Below are 20378 nucleotides of genomic sequence, written 5' to 3' on the forward strand. Positions count from 1 at the left end.
GCTCTCTCTCCCCAGCCCAAGCTAGTATATTAATTTATGGATTGTCTTCCCTCTGAACCATCCTTACTCAAATCATCCCAGGCCAACACACACTGAAGACCTTGCAGATCAGTAGCATTTTGGATTAAGACTGCTATGAACCTCTGATGATACTAATTTATCACTGTTCACACACGTGTTGTTTTTCTCTCTTCCCCACTGCAGATCTGCGCAGGATGACAGCTGGCTTCATGGGCATGGCTGTGGCCATCATCCTCTTTGGATGGATTATTGGGGTGCTGGGGTGCTGTTGGGATCGAGGCCTTATGCAGTATGTGGCAGGGCTTCTCTTCCTCATGGGAGGTAAGGATGTTGGTGTTTGAAGAAATGTTTTCTTTGTTGTTTTCATGTTCCCTCTTTCCACATGTCTCTGCTTTTCTAAGTCACTGAAAACATGTTTTCAGAGTTGTTTTGAGTGATCTGGACTTGGTTTCATTTCAAGCTCCTACTGGTGTACATCAAGGATAACCCAACAATAGTTACATGTTACTTCCATCACAAAACAGTGTCTGTGAGTCACAGGACTGGAAAGGGCCTTCTGAGTTGTCTAGCCCAGTGCTCTATTGTTGTAAGTAATACTGTCACCCTTAAACTTATATAAGCTTAATAAATTTAGTAATAAAAATCTGAAGATTATGCAGATGTTATTCCCACCACTATCCTACTTCATAGTGGGACATTTTACTTTGATAGCTAGAAACTGTGCTCAAAGTTTTAACCTATATTTATTCCTTGTTGGTTATTCAAGTCAAATGTAACCTTTGGTTTATGTGTCTCTTTTCTTTCTCTGATGTACCTATGAAGAACAACGGTATCCTCTGTTTTCTGTTTCCCACTCTACATATGCTATTTTTTATAGATTTTTCTCTACAAGACCAGTAGCCCTTTCAGCCGCCTGTTCTTGTTTGTACTTGCCTTTCTCAAATACGGATGAGAAGTACTATTGCAAAACAAGGTCTGATCAATGCCTTGTATAAGTGACGTGACCGTTTCCTTTCTCTGCAGCAAATCCCTTGCCTGAAGTATTTTGTGGTTATATTTGCCTTTTTTCATGCTGTGTCACACTGGAGACCCACAGTCATCCTTCAGTTGGATAATACATCCAGGCCTTCCTCCTCCTTTGTAATTTCCTACTGATGATCTCCCAGTTTACAGCAGAAGTTCTGTTTATTACTCCCCAGATACATGCCCTGGCACTCTATGCTTTTGAGCTTCTTGCCATTTCTACTACACCAGCCCATAAAGTCATCCAACATTTCCTGTGTAATGTTCCAGCCTTTCTTACTACAGATGCCATCCGACTTTGTCGTCAGCAGGTTTCATGGCACACAGTTACATGAAATGAAGGGTGTGAGAGCCAAGTCCCAAACACAGCACTGGGTGAATGTCTGAAAGTAAACATCACTACTTCTGTTCTCTCTTCTTTTCCCTGCTGGTGGTTTTTGTTTGGTTGGGTTTTTGCTCCCTAGTCAGATCATTACTTCAATGCATTTGATTGCCTGTTCATCTGTACTGTGGTGTGACACAGCTAAGTGTGTGAAATACAGGAAAGATTCTGTAGTCCTAGAAGAGGAGTTAAGTGCTCGAGTAACAAGTATTTATGTTCCAGTGCTGTTGGTGCTGGTGACATAGATGTTGGCGCTCTCAGTGCCCACAAACACATCTGAAGTCTGCTAGTACCTTGTGCAAGCACAGACTGCTCTATGTGTGGATGTTTGTAAACGGTTTGTTGTAGGTGTCTACTTTATGGGTAATGGGTCTGCCAAATTAGCTTGGTATTTCTTATGTAATTAAAAGCTTAATTTGCATGGGGAGCTATTTTGCTCTAATATGCTCAGATATCTGTGTGGTGGTTAACTTACTACAGCATGACATTCAGATTAAAACATTAGGGCTATACTAAATGCAAAAAAACTTAAATTTATTCGAAACTAGCTAAGTCTCCTTTACTAATTGGAAATTATCACTATGTATCTGCAGCTGCAGAGATTACTTACTGGCTTAATGTTATCTTTTTGTCAGGGATTTGAAAGATGGCTGATAAAAATTTTCAGGTGAAACAAGACTCAGTGTAACCATGCATAATGGGATGGGTCACTCCCAGCATACAAAGCCATCTTTTGGTATGCTCAAACAATGCACATTTCAGTGGAGACAGATCCAAGGTCATGCAACTGGGAGCAAAAAGTGTCAGTCACTCTGGCAGAATGAGAGGCTGTCTCTCAGAAAGCAGCGGCTTTGAAAAGGTCTCTGGGATCATGGTTGCTGGGATCATCCAGCTGCACAGGAGCTCTCAGTGCAATGCAGCTGCTAAATGTGCCAGTTTTGATGGGAATATGCAATAAGAGCATGAGGTGGGGTTATCTCTGGACAAAGCAAAACTATTTCTGGACATCCTAATCTGGTGTCCATGCTAAAGAAGGGCATGGAAAGATTGGGAAAGGTTTGCAGAAGAGCTACAAGAATGACTCAAGATCTGAAAAACAAGAAAAACACAGCATGCCACAAAAAGCCATTTGCTTGAAACTATTTAACAGAAGGTTTATAATTGACTTGAGCACAGTGTGGAAGTACCTATGCAAGGAGAAGCCATCTGATAGTAGCATGCTCTTTGACTGCACAGACAAAATAATAACAAGATCCAGCAGTTGGAATCTGAAACTAATTGAAATGAGAGGCACCAAATTATTTTATCTGCCAAATTCTGTCAAGATGTGTGATATTTTTAATAAAAATGTGTTGGGAGGAGATCAAACTTATTTTCTGCTCCAGCATAGACACGTGGACCAGGGTTACAAAAGGTTACTGTCTTTCTTGTTTTGCACAAGTCAGTGGCAACTGCTAAACCTTTCCTGATTTAACAGCAAATGTGCATAAAGTAAAATCTACAAACTGAAGCAGTCAGTTAATAAAATATCTAACTAGAGCCATCTATTCTAAAAGTCCAGTAGCTATCCATGTTTTCAGACTGTGTCATATGTTACATAGTCATTCCTTCTACAGTCAATGAATCTTTTAATTTGAACCTTTTTGTTGCTGGACAGTGTTTCAGTACAAAGCTGTTACTTCTGTCATGATGTAAATGCTGTCAACATATCATCCTATTGGTCCTCAAAATGCCTGGAGCCAGAGTGCCTCTTAGTTTTGCCTAACTTTTTCCCTGGTCCAATAATGGGAAAAATACTTTAGGAAAGCTTATGACATCTGACCTCATTGCTGATGGGAGGAGACTGCATTAAATTGGTAGCTATATAACAAGCCTGAAGTCTAACTTTCCCTTCCATTTGCAATGCCACTTGTCTTGGCTATGTTTGTAGCATTTGCTGTTTTAATTTCTAGACAAATAGCCCTTCTGTAATGCTTAAACATTCCTGGCTTACCATATCTATGGGTTTTGTCCCTTATTGCCTATTATTCTTTGAACAGCAAATCTCAATGGAGCACTGAGAAGTGTGCTGTGATAATCTAACAAGACCAGATGTGGTTTCCCTGGACCTCTGATTCCTTATTATATTTACTGAACAGTTTTCTTGCTATCCCACGTAGCAGTGCCTAATAAAGTCTTGCTTTAGTGTGCTTGATTTAATTTCTCAAGCAAATTGCTGAAATAAGTTATTTGTGAAATGTGGGACGTTATCTGGTATTAGCTCATCTGGAATCCAGGACATGTAAACTGTGATTTAGAGTGTGTTTTACACTGTTATTCAGCATGTTTTGTAACAAGTTAAAAATTATTAATAATTCATCATTTCTGTTTAGTCCAAATGTATCTGTATCAACAGCAATCACAGGTCTCTTATGGCTTCTGAAGTTCTTTTGCATAATTTTCTGTATTTATTGCAGAATTTGTACTTGGATTCCTTATCTTAAATGAAAGCACTTGCCTGACCACAGTAGGATTTTTTTTCAGTCCCTCATCTTGTACAGAGCCAGATGGATCCTGCAAATTATGTTCAGTATTTTTGACCTCATTTTGCATGATGGTACTATTGCATAGCTTCCTGTGCCTGGAGTTGCACTATCTGTTGTAGTTTCATTTCAGTATTGTCAGAATGATTTTATCCTGCAAGGTGGGAGAGTTTCTCTTTTTGAGAGTTTCTCCATTTGGAATTGTGCTTTTAAGTTTCACTTAGACTAGTTCTTTTTATGCATCTTGTTTGAGACTGTTTAATTCTATTACAGAAGTGGGTCATACTCAAATTATATATGACTCCCAGCACATCTTCTTGCAGTTTCTTGGATTTTCTCTACATGCAAATTATTGAAAATCTGTACACCAGTAAAAGCTCCATACTGGGCATGTCATCCAGTAATTTTATAATAATTTCTGGAACCTTAGAAGTATCTGTAACATTACTTCCAAATGTCAGAGTCCTGTGGCAAACTTGATGCTTTCATGCTCATCAAGTACCTAGTAGTAGTCTAAAAGGAATTCAGTTAAACATCGACTTGAGGAAATGCATGTGGGGCATTTTATACATTGTGTTTTGTATTTACGTTTGTATATACTTGCACCAAAACCATGCCTTTTCTTTTTGAAGTCTAGATGTGACCTCCTCATCAGTTCCCAGGAAGTAGTGCTCATGTTTTCTGGCTCTGAGAAGTTCCTCTGAGTGTATTCAAATCCTTTACTTGTTTGGTTTTATTATGATGGCAAACCTGTCAATTCATTTGCTTGGTGTCTTAACTCCCTCAACAGTAGCTAACATTATTGCCAGGTCAAGGTCAGATTTCAGTTTTACTTCCAGCTCCAAAGAGTTGGGATGCTATGAACTGGCACAGTGGCAACTTTACCAAGGCAAATTCCTGTATCTTCAGGAATCCCTTCTTTCAGTTCTTCATCAAGTCATTGAAGAATATTTCCTGTATCAGGATAAGCAGACAAGCTATATATCCATCTGTTGGTTTTTCCACCTGCTCTCCAGTGCATTCATTCACAGCATTTTCTTGTTTCAGCATCTCAGATTCTGCTAGGTTGGTTGTCATTCCACAACCATGCAAACCCAACCTCACCACACCTTCTGTTATTGTACTTGCTTTATAAAATCAGCTTTTAAAGACAATTTCTGATAGCCTGTTGTTTTCCCAGTTCAGCTCTGATTTCATTTCAGTCAGCTGTTTTGAAACATCATGTGCCTTGCTTTATTTCTAGTTCTGGGGGCAGGGCTGACTTTGTACCTAAATGCTCCAAAACCCTTTCCCTCCTCATCAGTGCCTGCCATGGGGAAACTGGAGTGGCAGGGCTACCCCATGGTGGTACACACTCCAGTGTTTCAGCAGTGGTTGCATCCTTCCCTTCCCTGCCTGGTGCATCTCCCTGCTGACTTGTCCCAGATGGAAATATAAAATGGCACTTCCAATATCTTGTTCTGGTACTTGCTTCAAGCACGAAATTGTCCCTGGCCAAAGCTACATCTCTTGCCTTTGTAAATGTATTAAAAGACCCACAAAGAATGACGCTTTATCATCCTTATCAGAGCTCTGTCCTTCAGCTGCACATTCATGTATTTTCCCTTTGTAAGTCTGTAATTTGTATTGAGAACACATTTCAGTGAAATAGTTAGGGGTTTTACTGCATGCCTAACAAGGCAGCGCTTCAGGGAGAGGCTTCTGCGTTGTCTTATTTTGTTCCAAATTTACTGCAAATAAATGCAATAAATTGTCTCTGCACTTGTTTACTGTTTTACCTGTTCTCTTCACTCTTATTTGGTCTCTGCCAGTTTTGTCTTGCAACATGCACTTTAGGATCACTTTAGGCTTTTTTCACCATTTGCTAACAGTTTCCTTAGAGAAGCATATAATTTTACTAGCCTTGCAAATATTCATTATTCTTTGGAAAGTCAAATGTGTTTCTTGCTGTAACCTTGCTTTGAGCCAATTATAAATTTTACCATTAATAATTCAGTCTCTAATTAGTCTATTTGGAAATTATTCCAGCTGCTAAATGCCCTTACTCATGTGATTTAGCTTCACCATGCAGATCTGTAATAAAATGATCTGTAGTCTCACATAGCAGCTCATTTCTTCTCTTTGCCTGGTGACATTTTTGCATTAAATACTGGGCTTGGGGCTTTGCTTGGGAGTCTGAAATTCCCTTTTTTACTGGCACTGAAAGGCCTGAAAGTCTCTCTGTGCACATACAGCAGCGCTATGGAGTTTTTCCTCTCAAATTTTCTGTCCTAGCATTTGCTTTCAGAAACATCGGGAATTTCTTTCATCCTCTCCTCCTCCCTCCTCTCCACTGATGATGTGCCAATCTGGGGAATTCAAGCGCCATTTGCTAACTCCACTTCTGGTGCTGATTTGGGTTTCTTCTGGCCCACCTAAGAGTGCTGTGGAGACATTGCTCTTTGCAGCCTGTCCGTACTCACAGGACTTAGGTCAGGCTTATAAAAGCTTCAAACCTTTCCCCACAGCAGAGGTGATCACCTATTCTTTCCAGTGCTGGCTGCTGCAGCAGAGATAAGCAGGCAGGAAAGATCTGTGAGAGGGAAGAGAAAATAAAGTTATGCAGGTGTACCGGCACAATTTAATGCTTTCTTTCAGATACACAAGAAAGGATGTTTATTAAAGAAATAAAGTAGAACCCATTTACAAATGTATGAGTGCATTCTGCTTTTATATTCTAATCCAGGGAGAAACAACCTTTTATAAATCATTTCCATCCTCCTCCCTTCTCAGAAACATTTCCAAAATATTCCTTCCCTCAGTCCAGGGGTAAGTCAACAAACTGCTTTATGAGCCCCGCAGCCAGAGGATGAACTGACCACTTACACTGGGTCACCTTCCCTTGCCCCAGCCCTGCCACGCTTCACGTGGGTCTGTCGCAAGGCGCCGGGGGGACAAGGATGGACTCAGGGCCTTGTGCCGGTGCTTGCTCGAGCCCAGCAGCTGCCAGAGCGCTACTCGCTGTGTCCAGGAGCTGATGACCAGGCTGATACTGAGGGATGCAAACCCCATCAGAAAGTGGGACTTCAAAACACAGCTTGGGAGCCTGTGCAGCACAGTTGTTGGCACAGAGGTGTTGCACATGTGTGTATCCTCTTTCACTCTCCACCTCCATGGAGAGTCTTGTCTTCAAAATCCCGAAGCCTGTTTGCTGTGCTTCCTTCACCTGTGCTGTGCGTATGTTAGTAGATGACAACTGAGGCATCTGTGTATTTGCAGCCATGGATCGTTACCAGCTGTTGAGTCATTTGAGTCTCAAATTTAACTCACTGTACTTTGAAAATAGCACATAGCGGTAGAAAATAAGAGTGTTTATTCTACACAGCTGTGGTCCTGCCATCTCAAAATAATCATTCCGCTGCTGAATAATTTAAGAAACAAAAATGGAGCAATTTAATACGGCAAGTGTAATGCAAAGCTCTGTGATTGACATCTCCTAGGCAGTTACGAAGTACCTTCATAGCAGCTGCCAAGAGGAGGCAAAGAGAAAGATAAACAAAAAGAGAAAGTAAAATACATTCTTTGGAGTTCATCTGGAAATACGGAAATCTCACAGGGCACTTGGGTTTCTATTTCTCACTAATAATCGAGGCCTCTACCCATTCTTCAGGATGTTCACTTGTGGTGACATGATCAATCATGACGCTGAAGATGGAAGATATTTTCTGGGATCATATTTACTTTTTTCTTTTCCATGACATTGTTCTTTGAAAATCCATTTTTCTTGTGCTTCTTCCACAAAAAGAATAACGTTAGAAAGTTTACATAAAATCTGTTTTTCCATATGGAAAGGCAAGTGCAAATGCACATGTGTGTGCACAAGTGTATGCATACAGATATTAAGCAACGGCACGGGATCTTTACAGAAACAGAAGTCTACAATAAGTGGCTGTAATCTGAACTGTGAAGCTTGGCATAAATACAGTTTCCACAAAGGTAAAATACCTTTTGCAAAATGAGACGCCAGTCATGTTTTAATCCTGCAGGAGATACTAAATTAGTGACTGCAGAGGAACTTAAGAATTCAGCAAAACTACTTGCAGACCACTGCAAGAACTTATTTATGCAGGTTGACCTCCAGATGGAGACAAAGTCTGGTTTGTATCAAGAGATGCCATAAATTGGATATGAAAGTCTTCGAAACAAGCCTCAGCGCGACAAGGTCAGTCCCTCCTCTGCCATGCCTCCCACACCACACACGTACGCTCTTGTTCCTACTTGTGCTTTTAGTTAAATTTTGCATTATGCTCTACAGTGATTTAAAGCTTCAAACTGGAATGGACTTGAGTTAATGTACAGCGTTAATAGGTTTTAAATGTTTAAACCTCTCTAAGGCTCTTGATTGTTTAAAACCCTCAAACACAGTATCAGGGTGTTGCGGAAGGCAGCAAAGGAGCTGATGAAGGTCTTTATGGAACTGTGATGAGACCCAGAACTCGGAGCAGCCATGCAGGCTTTGTGCCTTAGTGCCCATCAGGCAGTAACGTAACAAGGCCAAGTGCATGCCTATTAAGGTAGTAAGAGTTAGCCTGTTTTTTAAAATGTCCTTTTTCATCATTTTCAGGATTTATCAGTCCCTCTTTTCAAACAGCTCTCTCCTGCACAGCTTGTGTATCCCTCACAGGAGGGGTTGCAGGTCATGTTCCTTGGTCCCATTTTAGGCTATGTTTCTGGGGCCTAAAGAGTGGCCCTTTCTATCTTAATGTATTTCAAAACCTGGACACTGATGGATAGATATACATGTCCAGTCTGGATAGATGTCCAGATACATATATATGGATATAGGTCCACTGGACATATACATGTTCAGTCCACATACGTGGATAGGACTGGAGGTGCTTCTTCATCCTGATCAATTAACCATTAGTAATCAGCCTTTAGAAACTGGTATCACTTTCCTTTTGAATGTTATCTAATTTCCTATTTTCACTCAAAAAATAAACATTTAGGAAATCACCCATGCAGACATACACCCTCCTCATCATCTTTTGGTGTTTTAATATGATGCCAAGGTGGCTGGTTTAGCGTTTCCGAGCGAGAAAGCAGTTGCTCTGCTGGTGGCACGACAAGGCTCACAGTACATTATGCTTAAAAGGCAGAGCTAGGGTAGCGTGTTACATCATTACTTCTAGCACTTTTCTGTGCTTACTGGTGCACTGACAACACATTTTGCATCTATTTATTAATGCTGGCACCCATTTTGAGAAGGAAATAGGAGACTCTTTGGAAATACGAAAGATTGCCTACTTTCACTGTACCGACATCTGTGTGTTACTGCGTACCAGCCGCTGAAATGCTCTTTTATAATTTTGTGTTATAATACACCTCAAGGGGAATCATAACACCCATCTTTGTATCTCCTACAGTGTAAGTTCAAAAGCAGAGTTACGTCCTCCTTCTCACAGAATACTATTTTCATTAGATGCTATTTTTTTCCAATATCTCAGGAATTTAGCTGATTCTTTAGGTCAATACTGGCAGACCTAGCCCTGAAAAGCTGGGACCTAAGTGTTAACACCTCCATAAAAGATTGGGGGTGGGATATAGAAATGTTTTTTTCAAATCAATAACACAGCTGTACTGCAGGGTGTAGTCATTTAGAGGTGTGGGACTTTTTTTTCCTGGAAGGAAAGGCACAATGAGAGAATTCATTGTCAACTCCATAGCATTTGATCTCCATGGAAACATAGTCAGCTGATTTCAAAGTCAACCTTCAAATGTGTTGGATTTCTTTTTCCTGTGGCTCATTTCTGATGCTCCTAGATATGCACTTGCATGCTGAGGGGAGAAATACCAACACAAGCAATTCTGGCAACCTTGTGCCTGATTACAGAAGAGCACTGGCATTTAGGAGAAAGAGAGGAAAGGCTTCGTAATGAGGTACAGAGATCTTATAGTCTGGAGCAAAAGACAGGGCAAGTAGTGTATGTGCACCCATAAACTCATTGTTTTGCAGTCTTAACTCAAATTGGTCTCCCTAAACTTGGCGTACAGTAAATTAAGGAGTCGTCTCGCTCTGGCTTTTCAGCAAAAACAACTGTTTATATTCTTCTGTGTGTTCATTTTAATTCAGCTATACTGACCTGTAATTTCTCACTCACTCACTGATGCTTTTGTCAGTACCTTCTCGGGTTACAAGAACAGAAAACCTAGCATAGTCTATGAAGGGCATGCAATCTAGTTTGCTTCTCAGAGATATCAGTAGGTCTTTGGGGGCTGACAGAAGGTGAGTTGAAGTAGAAGCGAAGTAGGGAAGACAGATCTGATAGAAATACGAAAGATCTTCCCACCCACAGTCCTGGAAAACTAGTTATGTGTATTTTAAAATTCTGTGGTTGTTCCTTATCCCTTAATAATGTCACCAGGTCTTTGATCTGTTGCTGGCTTCTGAATTCCAATGGCAAGACTCATCAAGGCCAAAGGAAGACAATGAAAACAAAGCTGGCATTTATTATTGAGTTGGTTTTTATAAAAAACGTTTGCTGAGGTTTTTGCATGCCTGGCATCAAAGAGGAAAGATGACTGCACATGCAACAGAAGGAAGAGTAATACTTGCATGATTTGCTAAACAGAGATAATTCTTTACAGAGAGAAAGGGGAGCAAATTTCTGTATGTGGCAAATCTTGCTGTTAAATGCAGAGGCTGAAGCAAGGTTTAGATTCACCTTCTTGGCTCCTCAGGTTGTCAACTTAGAAAAACAACATTCCCCTTGGACAAATGACTGCTACGCTTGCCTGGTCTAATCTGCCTGGACAGAGTCCAAATGGCCACTGGAAATTCCACAGAAAAAGCAGCTGGACCTTGCAGAAATTAGATGACCGAGGTTTTCCTCATTTCTGCCCAACCCAGCTCTTCCAGGGGATACAGAGACGAGTCATGCCGGTGTACTTGTGTGGGCTACAGAGACTGCAGAGGTATTTCCTCTGCAACAGAAGAGAAGATTTCGGCATGTGATCCTTTAAGGCAGTACAGGGTCCAGATAGTTTGTTGCTTGCCAGCATTCACATGAATGATGTAAACCTCACTGGGGTGGCCTGCACTAAGTGGTCCTTCTTGACAAGACAATTACATCATATTTTGATTTCTGGCTATTATATCTCAATAACTGTATGACCTAGCACATACAGAAAGGATTTTTCTATTCCTGGCAGGTCAGCTCAAGAAAACAGTAATAGACCCCAGAGCATTTTGCAGCAAAAATCCTCAGTTCACATGCAGTACAAACAACTGAAAGTTGTACAACTAAAGAGTCCTTTGGTCGCTAGAAAAAATGAATGGATAGATTTCTCTCCAGTGCCTGAAGGGGAAAATATCCAAATAAAGTAGCTACCACCATCACCTAGGGTTCCCTATAGCTTTTTTAGCAGTGCCTTCAGGAAACAAAAGGATTAAAAAGGCATATGAGTAACTCTACCCTTTCAGCCCTGAAAGTATTTCCTCTAAGAGTATTTGTAGTGGCACACACTAGGCAACATGGAAGAAGGCTGCACTGAATTTGTTTGTGCTGTATCTGTTCTCCAGTCTCACTTGTCTTCAAGAACATCTATCTGAAGACTTTTTGGCAATTTAAGGTTTCCTACAAAAGAAAGATTCCACAAACCCTCTGAGGCTCCTTCTGAGAGAGGTTCAGTTTTTTGACTGGAAGAAAAAGACCTTATGTGGAGAGAGCCAAAATGACCTGGTTGCTAAGACCAAATGCAAATATGGTACACAGATTCTCTATGCTATGGAAGATGTCCTGTGACAAGGCAAACCCAACCTGACCCCACAAGTTTCTCTTCAGCTCTGGCAAATGCCTAGGCTGGGAAGCACCTGTCTGAGGCACAGTTTGATACTAAACTTCTGTGTCCTGTCATCTGGCAAATCTGAGATGTGATGGAGTCACTAGAGTTTGCTCAGACCTCCAGTGCCCCTTTCCGTTTAATCTTTTAGCTTCTGCCTGGGCCATCCTAGGAGGTCTGTACTGCAGGGGATGAAAGAAACCTGCCAGCAGCCTCTGCATGTTGCCAAGCATCGTGCTTGCCAGCACAGAGATGGGATAATTTCACTAAGCTTTGATTAGGATGTTTCTTCATTTTGACACTAAGAGATCCTCTTCCTTTCTTTCCCTTCTGCTCCCAGTAAAATACTGAATCACATCCCACTACTACAACTGCACAACTTTTGCTGCCTCCTCTGTTGTGACTGCAAGTTCATGAGCCATTATGCTTGCTTAATGGCTGTAGTCAAGTCACTTTATTATTGCTGGGTTATTTTGGGTGGGTCTTAAGAATCACCACTGCTAAAGTAATCAGGGGGTTATTCAACTCAGGCTTTGATCAACTCCCCTATTTCTTCCTAGTCCATTCCTTTAGCTAAGTAGTGTTGCTCTTGCCTTCTTGCCGACGCATAACTTCAGAGTGCTTGCTCGTAGCTGGTGCTCACTGCCTGCCATAGTGCACAGCATGGGTATCCACTCCCAGTGCAGCCCCACACACCGGGGGGATGTGGTAGCAGAAATGTCGCCATGTGCAAATCTGCAGGGTGCTATAATGTGCCATATAGACTGACTGTCAGTTGTATCAGCAGAGCAAACTGGAGATCAGCCCTCAACTGCTGTAATATTGTTCCGTACACTATACTGATTTACATGAGCCTAAGGATGGTACCCATTAAGTATTTGGGGTTGTGACAGAGGTTACATAGTTCTCTGGTGCCCTAACATATTACAGCTTGTGCAGCGACAATTCAATAGACAGGAACTGCCACTGAAGTAACACGCAGCAGGAGTACAGCTCTGGTGTGGTATGGATGCCCCTGGTACATTTTGAGGTAGGAGGCCAAAGGCCAAATGCAAACCGCATTCTGACAATGCAATATCATAGCACCACTATAGACCTTGCAGTTTACTGCAGCTCATGGTTTAAAATAAGAATGCATTAAGTTCCAACCCAGGTGGGTATACGGTCTCACAAGGACACCGCACTGAATCTCCATCACCCAGTCAGATTTCTTCCATCTCGGCTTTTTTTATAAGGGCAATTTTCCAGTAAACCCTTTCCTATTCTTCAACCTATCTGTGATGCTGCAAGCTGCTTCTGCTGGAACAGTACATAATTAAGCAATAATTTATATTCTATGCATGTGTGCACAGCGCAATAAAGTGTTCTCAAGAGCTGCATGCTGCTGAGGCGTTTAATCCGTGCACAGAAGGAGTTTACTGCAAAGCTGCTCCCTCCAAAGGGCTTTTGTCATCACTGTGTTGGGAGGGAATTCGGTTTATTCTTTAATAATTTCATTTGATTGTGATATAATTTAAATAGCTAATGGTACACACTCCACTTTAGGATCAGACCTCATTTCATTTGTTTGTTTGATGTACCTTGAAAATAGTAAAAGCTAGTAGGGCAGGGAAAAAGTAAAGATAATGTTATTTCGCTTGTGAGATTTTTTTCCCCCATAACCCTATAATAAAAAAGTGATGATAATTAAATAAACAGCACTCCTTCCAAAGACATTAGTGGCCACAAATTGCCATCAATCACAGCTACCAGAAATACTTTAAAAGGCAGAGATTTGCATTTATTTGCAAATTATATATGCATGATTTGAGAGTACATCTTAAAATCCATACCTTTGTGTTTCTCTTTTTATCTACTAGTGTTTATAAGCAATACTTGACATTTCTATCTCTGAAAAAAAAACAGAAGGGGAGAAGAATCAGAGGGTTTTTTGTTTGTTTACTTTGTACATCTGACAGCACAGTTAGTTTGTGAGTCGTTTCTGCCTGTTGTAGAGGGAAGGGAGAGAACAAACGTTGTTCCATCAGATGTGGAAGAAATGTTTTCCAAATAATGAGAAAAATTATTTGTAGAGAGGAGGGTCTCAGAGGTGGGCTTGGTGCCCGGTTCCTTTTAATTACTGACTTTTTGGATTTCACTTCACTTCAAATTGGTGATGTCTCCTTCAGGCTACAGTCAGACACCTCATCCCTAACAGTAAGGATGAGGATGTTTAGATGAAGCTCCTGCCAGCGGGGTCTGATTGCACACCAGCACCATGAAGGCTCACCTTTGTTTGCGGTATCTCTAAGAAAGGCAGCAGTTCTTGTTTCACAAAACACTGTGGACCCTGTGAAATCCCTCAAGCTGTATAGCTGTGGAAGCTGAAACAGGTTTGTGGGAGAAGGACATGGCTTCTGACATGGTTCAAAGGGGCACTAGCGTGAGGCAAAATTCAAATGTATTTGGTATGGATGGTTTGAACCTGTTTGTATTTAAATCAGTTCACTCACAAGCAGTCCTGCGCTCCTCTGGAGGTGGGGTTTGAAAACTGCAAATGGAGTCATTACAGCCCCTTGCACAGCTGGGCTGATTGAAAAGAAAAGGGATGTTTATGAAAAAAAAAAAAATTCTTAGCAGCAGAGGCCCACAGCTCTGCTTGATGTAATCATGCTTAAAAACTGCTACAGCAAAGGGCTCTGACTCATAATCCACACCGAATTAGGCTTTGACCAACAATGATATTACCTTTCCCAGCCATCCCTCTCCTGACCATGTCTACCCCTGCAGCAAGGATGGCCGGACCCTAATCTTATACACATATATAGCAAATAAGTTCATCTCTGTCCTAAACAAACTTCCAGTCTAAATGGAAGAGGCATTCACTGTAGTGTTTAATATTCTTCTTCTGTAATATATAAGAAGGAATAGCACAAGATAGCCATGAGGTATTTAATAGCTCAGATGTTCAAACCACTGTTGATCATCAGTCCGTTAGCAGGACAGGCACTGTCAAAATCAGCCCGAGAGGAAGGGTGGCTGTCTGATAAGGAGTCAGAATGGAGGTTTGACTACATGTCAACAGCAGTTCCTGTGGCACAGACACGACTTTACATGAAATGTCATCTCTCACCTGACTGAAGCATTTTGTAGTGACACCTGAATTTCCTTTGTCAAAAATGCCACTGTTGCCTTGTCTCATTAGTGTTTTGCTTAGGATGATAACGTGTGAATCCCAGCACAAAGAACTTGGTGTGTTCTGCTCTCCCCAGCTGCTGAAGGAGATGGTCTTTATCTCCCCTGTCCAGCTCGCGTACCAGCACATCCCCGGTGAGCTCGTATTACCGTCTGTCATTCTGTGTGCCAGTGCCATGGCTGGACCACCAGCCTCCAGGTCTGGTCATCTGCTTGGGCCAGAGTTACGGGGAATGTTTTTCACAAAGCAATTAAAGTTTGTATTGCTGCAGCTGCCTGGGGATCTGGGGCGTTAGTGCATGTGTAAGGGGGCACCTCACTGATGACAAGAACCTGCCAGGAGAGCGAATAAGAGTTCAGTTTATTTTCTGGGGAGAAAAAGAATCTCAGGGTTGGGAATGCTCATGACTTGCTGCGGTTCTGCTGCCTCTGAAGCGCTGTGTCCATAGTGCAGGCAGTGTCATGGACAGGAGCGACAGCCTCCCTCCTCCTGCCATCCCAGCTCCCTGTCTTACCCAGACTAGCGAGGCTACATTTCCAAGTGTAAACTCAGTTTCTGCATCCCTTCCACCCATGACTCTTTCACGAAGATGGCCAACAATCTTGCAATTTTCAAGGATGATCCTTTGTGTTATTGCCAGTTCATGAGGAAAAGCTACCGCACAGTCATGAGGTAGTAACCGGACTCAGTTTTCATCAGTAACCCTCCTGGTGAGAGCCCAGATTAACTACAAGCAGGAACTTTCTTGCTTGGCTGAATACAAACAACACATAGGACTCGTATAATGGCCATAAAGATTCCTCTGGGTGGTATAAAATGGCATTTTTTGTGTCTGTAATGAATAGGACTAGGGAGGCTGATAAACCTGTGCTGTACAAGACATCCTGCAGAAGCACAGGGGAGCGACTGGCTGAGGACTGTACTATGCATCCTCTAACGTTGTGTATGGCAGTCATTATTTGTCGTTGTGGGATTAGCATATTCTCCAGCAAAGGGGCAGGACAAGGGCAGCCTTTTTTTTAAGAAGTCTCATGCTTGTGATTTGCTTTATTCTCTATTGTTGTTACTTGTTCTTCTTTATTGTTCATTTGTTATGGGGCAGAATACCCCTAGCAAGGTGGAGTCCCAATATATTGGGCGCTTTTCAAATACAAAGATTAAGCAACACTCGTTGCATTGAAGAGCTTGTGATTGAAACAGCCAAGACAAAGCATGAAAGCACAGGGAGCATTTGAAATCCAAAGTTATTTCCTTCCCTTTTGTACTTAGCAAATGCAGCTTCAGTCTGGCCGCACAGATTTTTCCACCCACCTCTCTTAACAATCTTATATTTCGAGAGAGCTGAAATTATCATGTTCTTGCTAGCAGAGAAAGGGCTTTCGTGTCATTTTCTAACCACAACCATTTGAAATGAGCCACGGAGTTTGACTCAGAGCACAGTAGCTCTGATGGATCCTTTTTTCCCCGATCCTACAGTGTACTAGTCATGTTCATATGTCACACAAGGAACAACTGCGTTCTTGCCAGACACCTTCATGTTACTGGATAACCTAAGTGAGATGGTAAAACACAGAAAGAGGTATGTGGTTTCTAATCAAAAAATCTGATTTTTCATTAAGGGATTCTGGGAGGGAGACCTCCCCATTTGTCCTGCTCTGTGCTTTGAAGTAGTGTAGGACATCTCTGAAGGCAGCTCCAGAGCCTGGGATCTCACAAGGCCTTTGCAAAAGTCCAGAGCACTGATTGTAGACTGGGTGCTGGTGAGAGGCAAGAAGGCTGTTTTCATTTAAATAGGCATAGTACCTACTGCAGCAGCTCGCTGGTCCTCACTGGTACCCTGTGGCACTATCATGAATGCTCATGAATAACCTGAGCCATAACCTGGCAGCTATATATAGCATTAGGGGAGGCACCCAGAGTTCCCATATTCCCATATCCTCCCTATTTACAACAGAGACTATCTACAAGTGGCACTCCAAAACACACTGGAGAAAAGACAGTCCAAATAGACAAAGCAGTGATCAGAAGAGGGAACAGAGAGAGGGTCGTGATGGTCATCTCACAGCAGGTGTATGATAGAGATTTCCCTGCAGATTCAAGACCTGTGTGATGTTCCTATTAAGTAAAGGAGGTGGTTATTGTGGAAAGTCCACACATTTTTGGTGGTGTATGTATGTTCCTACAAATGCGCCCAGTTTCTGAGCCTAATTCCAGGCAAATTCACCACATAATCTTACCTGTGTCTTCAGAGTAGGGAGTGTAAAATCCATTTCTTCAATGCAACTGCAACTAAAAAGAGCAAAGGAGCAGAGAAACAACAGGAAAAGTTCCAGAAGAGAAGCAGGAGCAGGGGCAGGAAGGAGTAGAAGGAGGCAAGGGCACCAGAAGAACGGAGCTTGACACAGACTAGCTGTGACTGCTTTGGAGGATCATGCTGTCTTAGGGATGGCACCAGGAAGAGCAGGAGATTCCTCACCAGCAGCTCCTCATGAACAGATGTAGGATGTGCTGCACCAGTAGCACACGTAGCATGCTACTCCTCTGTGCGTCAACAGCGGGGCAACACACGGACTGACCATGCGTGTTACTATAGCACACATCCTGTAGGTTGCCTTCTGTGGCAGGGCTCTCCAGGCAATTCAGAGAGGCCCGCATAGGGAGGAATTAGAGAGGAAAAATAAATTACCAACTTTATGTTGATTTTAGTTGTTATCTCTTGAGACAGGTGTGTAGCATCTGTAGCTATCCATTATTCGGTGTGTGGGTGGCAACTGTGACATTTCAGGAGCTCAGAATTTAGCTTTGATGAAGCTGGAGGCCAAAGATCAAAATGAGACTCATCTGGGTGAGCTAAGGTTCAGCCTCATCTGATATGTGTGTCTTTCCATAACACTTACCACCTAATAGAGTTATGAAGCCTGTCCTCGCAGTGTCCTCAGGAAGAAATGAAATATTGCTGCAGAGATGGAAAACAAGAACAGGATATTTTGAAGATTTCCCCAACACTGCAGAGGGCATCTAGATTGGGACTGGAGTCATGCAGAGAGTAGAATCTGAATTTTGTGAGGGATGTTAAGATTTTGACAGTGGTATTTAAGAGAGGTGTGTATAATGAAAGACTTTAGATTTTTACATAAGAAAAGTCTGAAAAAAATCTCCCAAGTCATTTCAAATGTACATTTCAACAGAGCCAGAATATGTGAAGTATTTTGTAACATTTTCTTCTATAAAATCCATCACTGAAAAACTGAAATTAAACAAAAAAAATCAAGATTTTTTTTCTTCCAAAAAATATTGAAACATGATGATTCACTCTGTATTTGTCTAAAGCAAAATTCCAGAAAAATCAACGGTTTTGTGAAGCATTCTGGTTCTCAAGGGAGTGCACGTAATGAAAAAACTGTTCCTGTTGAGGTTTCTCCATACAGCTCTGTTCATCATCAGATCAATATTCAAGGCTCTGGTGGCACTCAGTTCTTTTGCCATGGAGCTGCTAGACTAAGCCACTTTCTATATGAACGTCTTCCCTTAAGTATTTCCTTGCTGCTTGCTCTTTTCGGGCAACTTGGAAAGTGGTGTGTCTATCACTCTTCTAACGTCTCTGTTTTTTTCCTCCCTCTTTCTCCCCTTCCTACTCTCCTCCAGGAACCTTCTGCATCATTTCACTGTGCACGTGCGTGGCTGGAATCAACTTTGAGCTCTCCCGCTACCCCCGCTACCTGTACGGACTTCCCGACGACATCAGCCATGGCTATGGCTGGTCCATGTTCTGTGCGTGGGGGGGCCTGGGCCTCACTCTTATCTCTGGCTTCTTCTGCACTCTGGCCCCTTCTGTCCAACCTGTCCCCAGGACCAACTGCCCCAAATCTAGACCTGAGAACGGGACAGTGTGCTAAAACAAATAGCAAACAAATACACACACACATACATATATATATATATATGTCTATGTATACCTATACATGCATATATATGTATATATAATTATATATATATAATCTCAAATTAATGCCAGTGCCAAGGTAGAGCTGAGTCCAACAGGGCACTCACATCTCCACCGGACTCTGTTGCTTCGTTCTTTCTCACAGTGATGGGAAAGCTTTTCTCTCACATGGCTCTTCCATCCAACTCTTAACTTCAGCATCATACCTTAGAGGTCAAATCAACATACAGTTGCACCTACCTACTGCCATTTGGGAAGGGGAACAGGGCATCTGTGTTGGGGATCTGGAACCAGAATCTGTACAGGACATGGAGGGTGGGATGGGGGGGACAAAAAGCCTGTCCATTGCAGCCAGAAAGGAAAATGCAAACAGCAAGCAAAGGAAAAAATCAAGCATTTGAGCCACCTCTGCAATGTACCTCCTCAAGGCGATTATCAGACACCCACCCACTTTCTTTTTCTTTCTTACAACAAAATGACAGAAGCCTGCCCTGTCATTGGTTTGTTGGTTTTTGTTTTTTGGTTTTTTTCTTCCTTAAAACACAGAAAACAAAATGGACAGAACGTGTGGGGAAAAGCAGAAAAGCATTTTCTCTTTGCCTGTCAAACCTTAGAGAGAAGCAAACAAGTGAAAATAGTAATAAACAGATCTAACAAAATAAAAACAGAAAACAACTAAACAAACTCCATGAGGACTTTCCAACAATGTGGTTTTAATCTTCCAGCTGCCTTACATCCAGGCTTATAACTGAGGCTGAACTGCTAACGTAAATGCAGCAGAAGGCCTTTTGAAAATGCTGTGATACATGTGTGTATAACTTTTCCTTCCCTCTTCTTTTATTTATTTTTTTTAAGAAAAAGAAAAATTTAAAACATTGCAATGTGATTGTCCACTAAACCATTCATGCTGTGTTTGTGGCCCAAGACTGAGGCACCACAACTGCAGAAGCGTCAGGAAAGCCGTCAGGTCTGAGGCAGCATGTCTCCTCTGGTGGATTTCAGAATGTTTTTTTTGTTTTCATGGAGCATCTGAGAGTTCAGGATGGTGGATCCAAGGGAAGACCCACCAGGGAGAAGGGAGGTTGGGCAAGCCTTGGCAGTTGTTCTTCCCAGGTATTTGCTGGAGTGGGATTTCATCAAGTTTCCATTTTGGATGTTTAAGACAACTGGGCAAAAGTCATTGCCGAGAAGGACAGGGAAGCTAATTTTTGTAAGAGAGAAGAGATGCCTCTTGTGTTCATGTGTGCCAAATAAGACCTTCCCACATCTTGTCTTTGGAAACTGCCCCAGTTCACTGGACTTCTCCACTCTCCATCTGGGAGAACTGTGTACAGAGGGAAGCGAAAGGGTCAGATGCAGAGAACAGAGATCCATTTCCCACGTGCTCAAGCATTGTATGATATAATTGTGAATCTGCAAATGGGACTCTCTCTCTTTTTTGGTCTTTCTCTTTTTCCTGCTACTCCTCTTCCCACTGTCTCCTTTTTCCTT

The 20378-nt window shown here is 42.0% G+C and overlaps 1 protein-coding gene across 1 annotated transcript; it reads left to right on the forward strand.

Annotated features, from left to right (window-relative positions):
• Window positions 1-210: 210 nt before the first annotated feature.
• Window positions 211-19363, forward strand: LOC104163206 (transmembrane protein 178B). The gene is made up of 2 exons (XM_009702125.1): window positions 211-342; window positions 18590-19363. Exons 1-2 carry the CDS (start codon window positions 216-218, stop codon window positions 18838-18840), a joined length of 378 nt encoding a protein of 125 aa, XP_009700427.1. The 5' UTR covers window positions 211-215; the 3' UTR covers window positions 18841-19363.
• Window positions 19364-20378: the final 1015 nt, after the last annotated feature.

The sequence above is a fragment of the Cariama cristata genome, unplaced genomic scaffold (genome assembly GCF_000690535.1).
Source record: "Cariama cristata isolate BGI_N322 unplaced genomic scaffold, ASM69053v1 scaffold19646, whole genome shotgun sequence".
Lineage (NCBI taxonomy): Eukaryota > Metazoa > Chordata > Aves > Cariamiformes > Cariamidae > Cariama > Cariama cristata.

Bases quoted from the DNA above. Each gene is read 5' to 3' on its own strand.
- LOC104163206 (XM_009702125.1), top strand. From the start codon at position 216: ATGACAGCTGGCTTCATGGGCATGGCTGTGGCCATCATCCTCTTTGGA. The intron at 343-18,589 runs GTAAGGATGTTG...ACTCTCCTCCAG, and splicing joins GCTTCTCTTCCTCATGGGAG to GAACCTTCTGCATCATTTCA.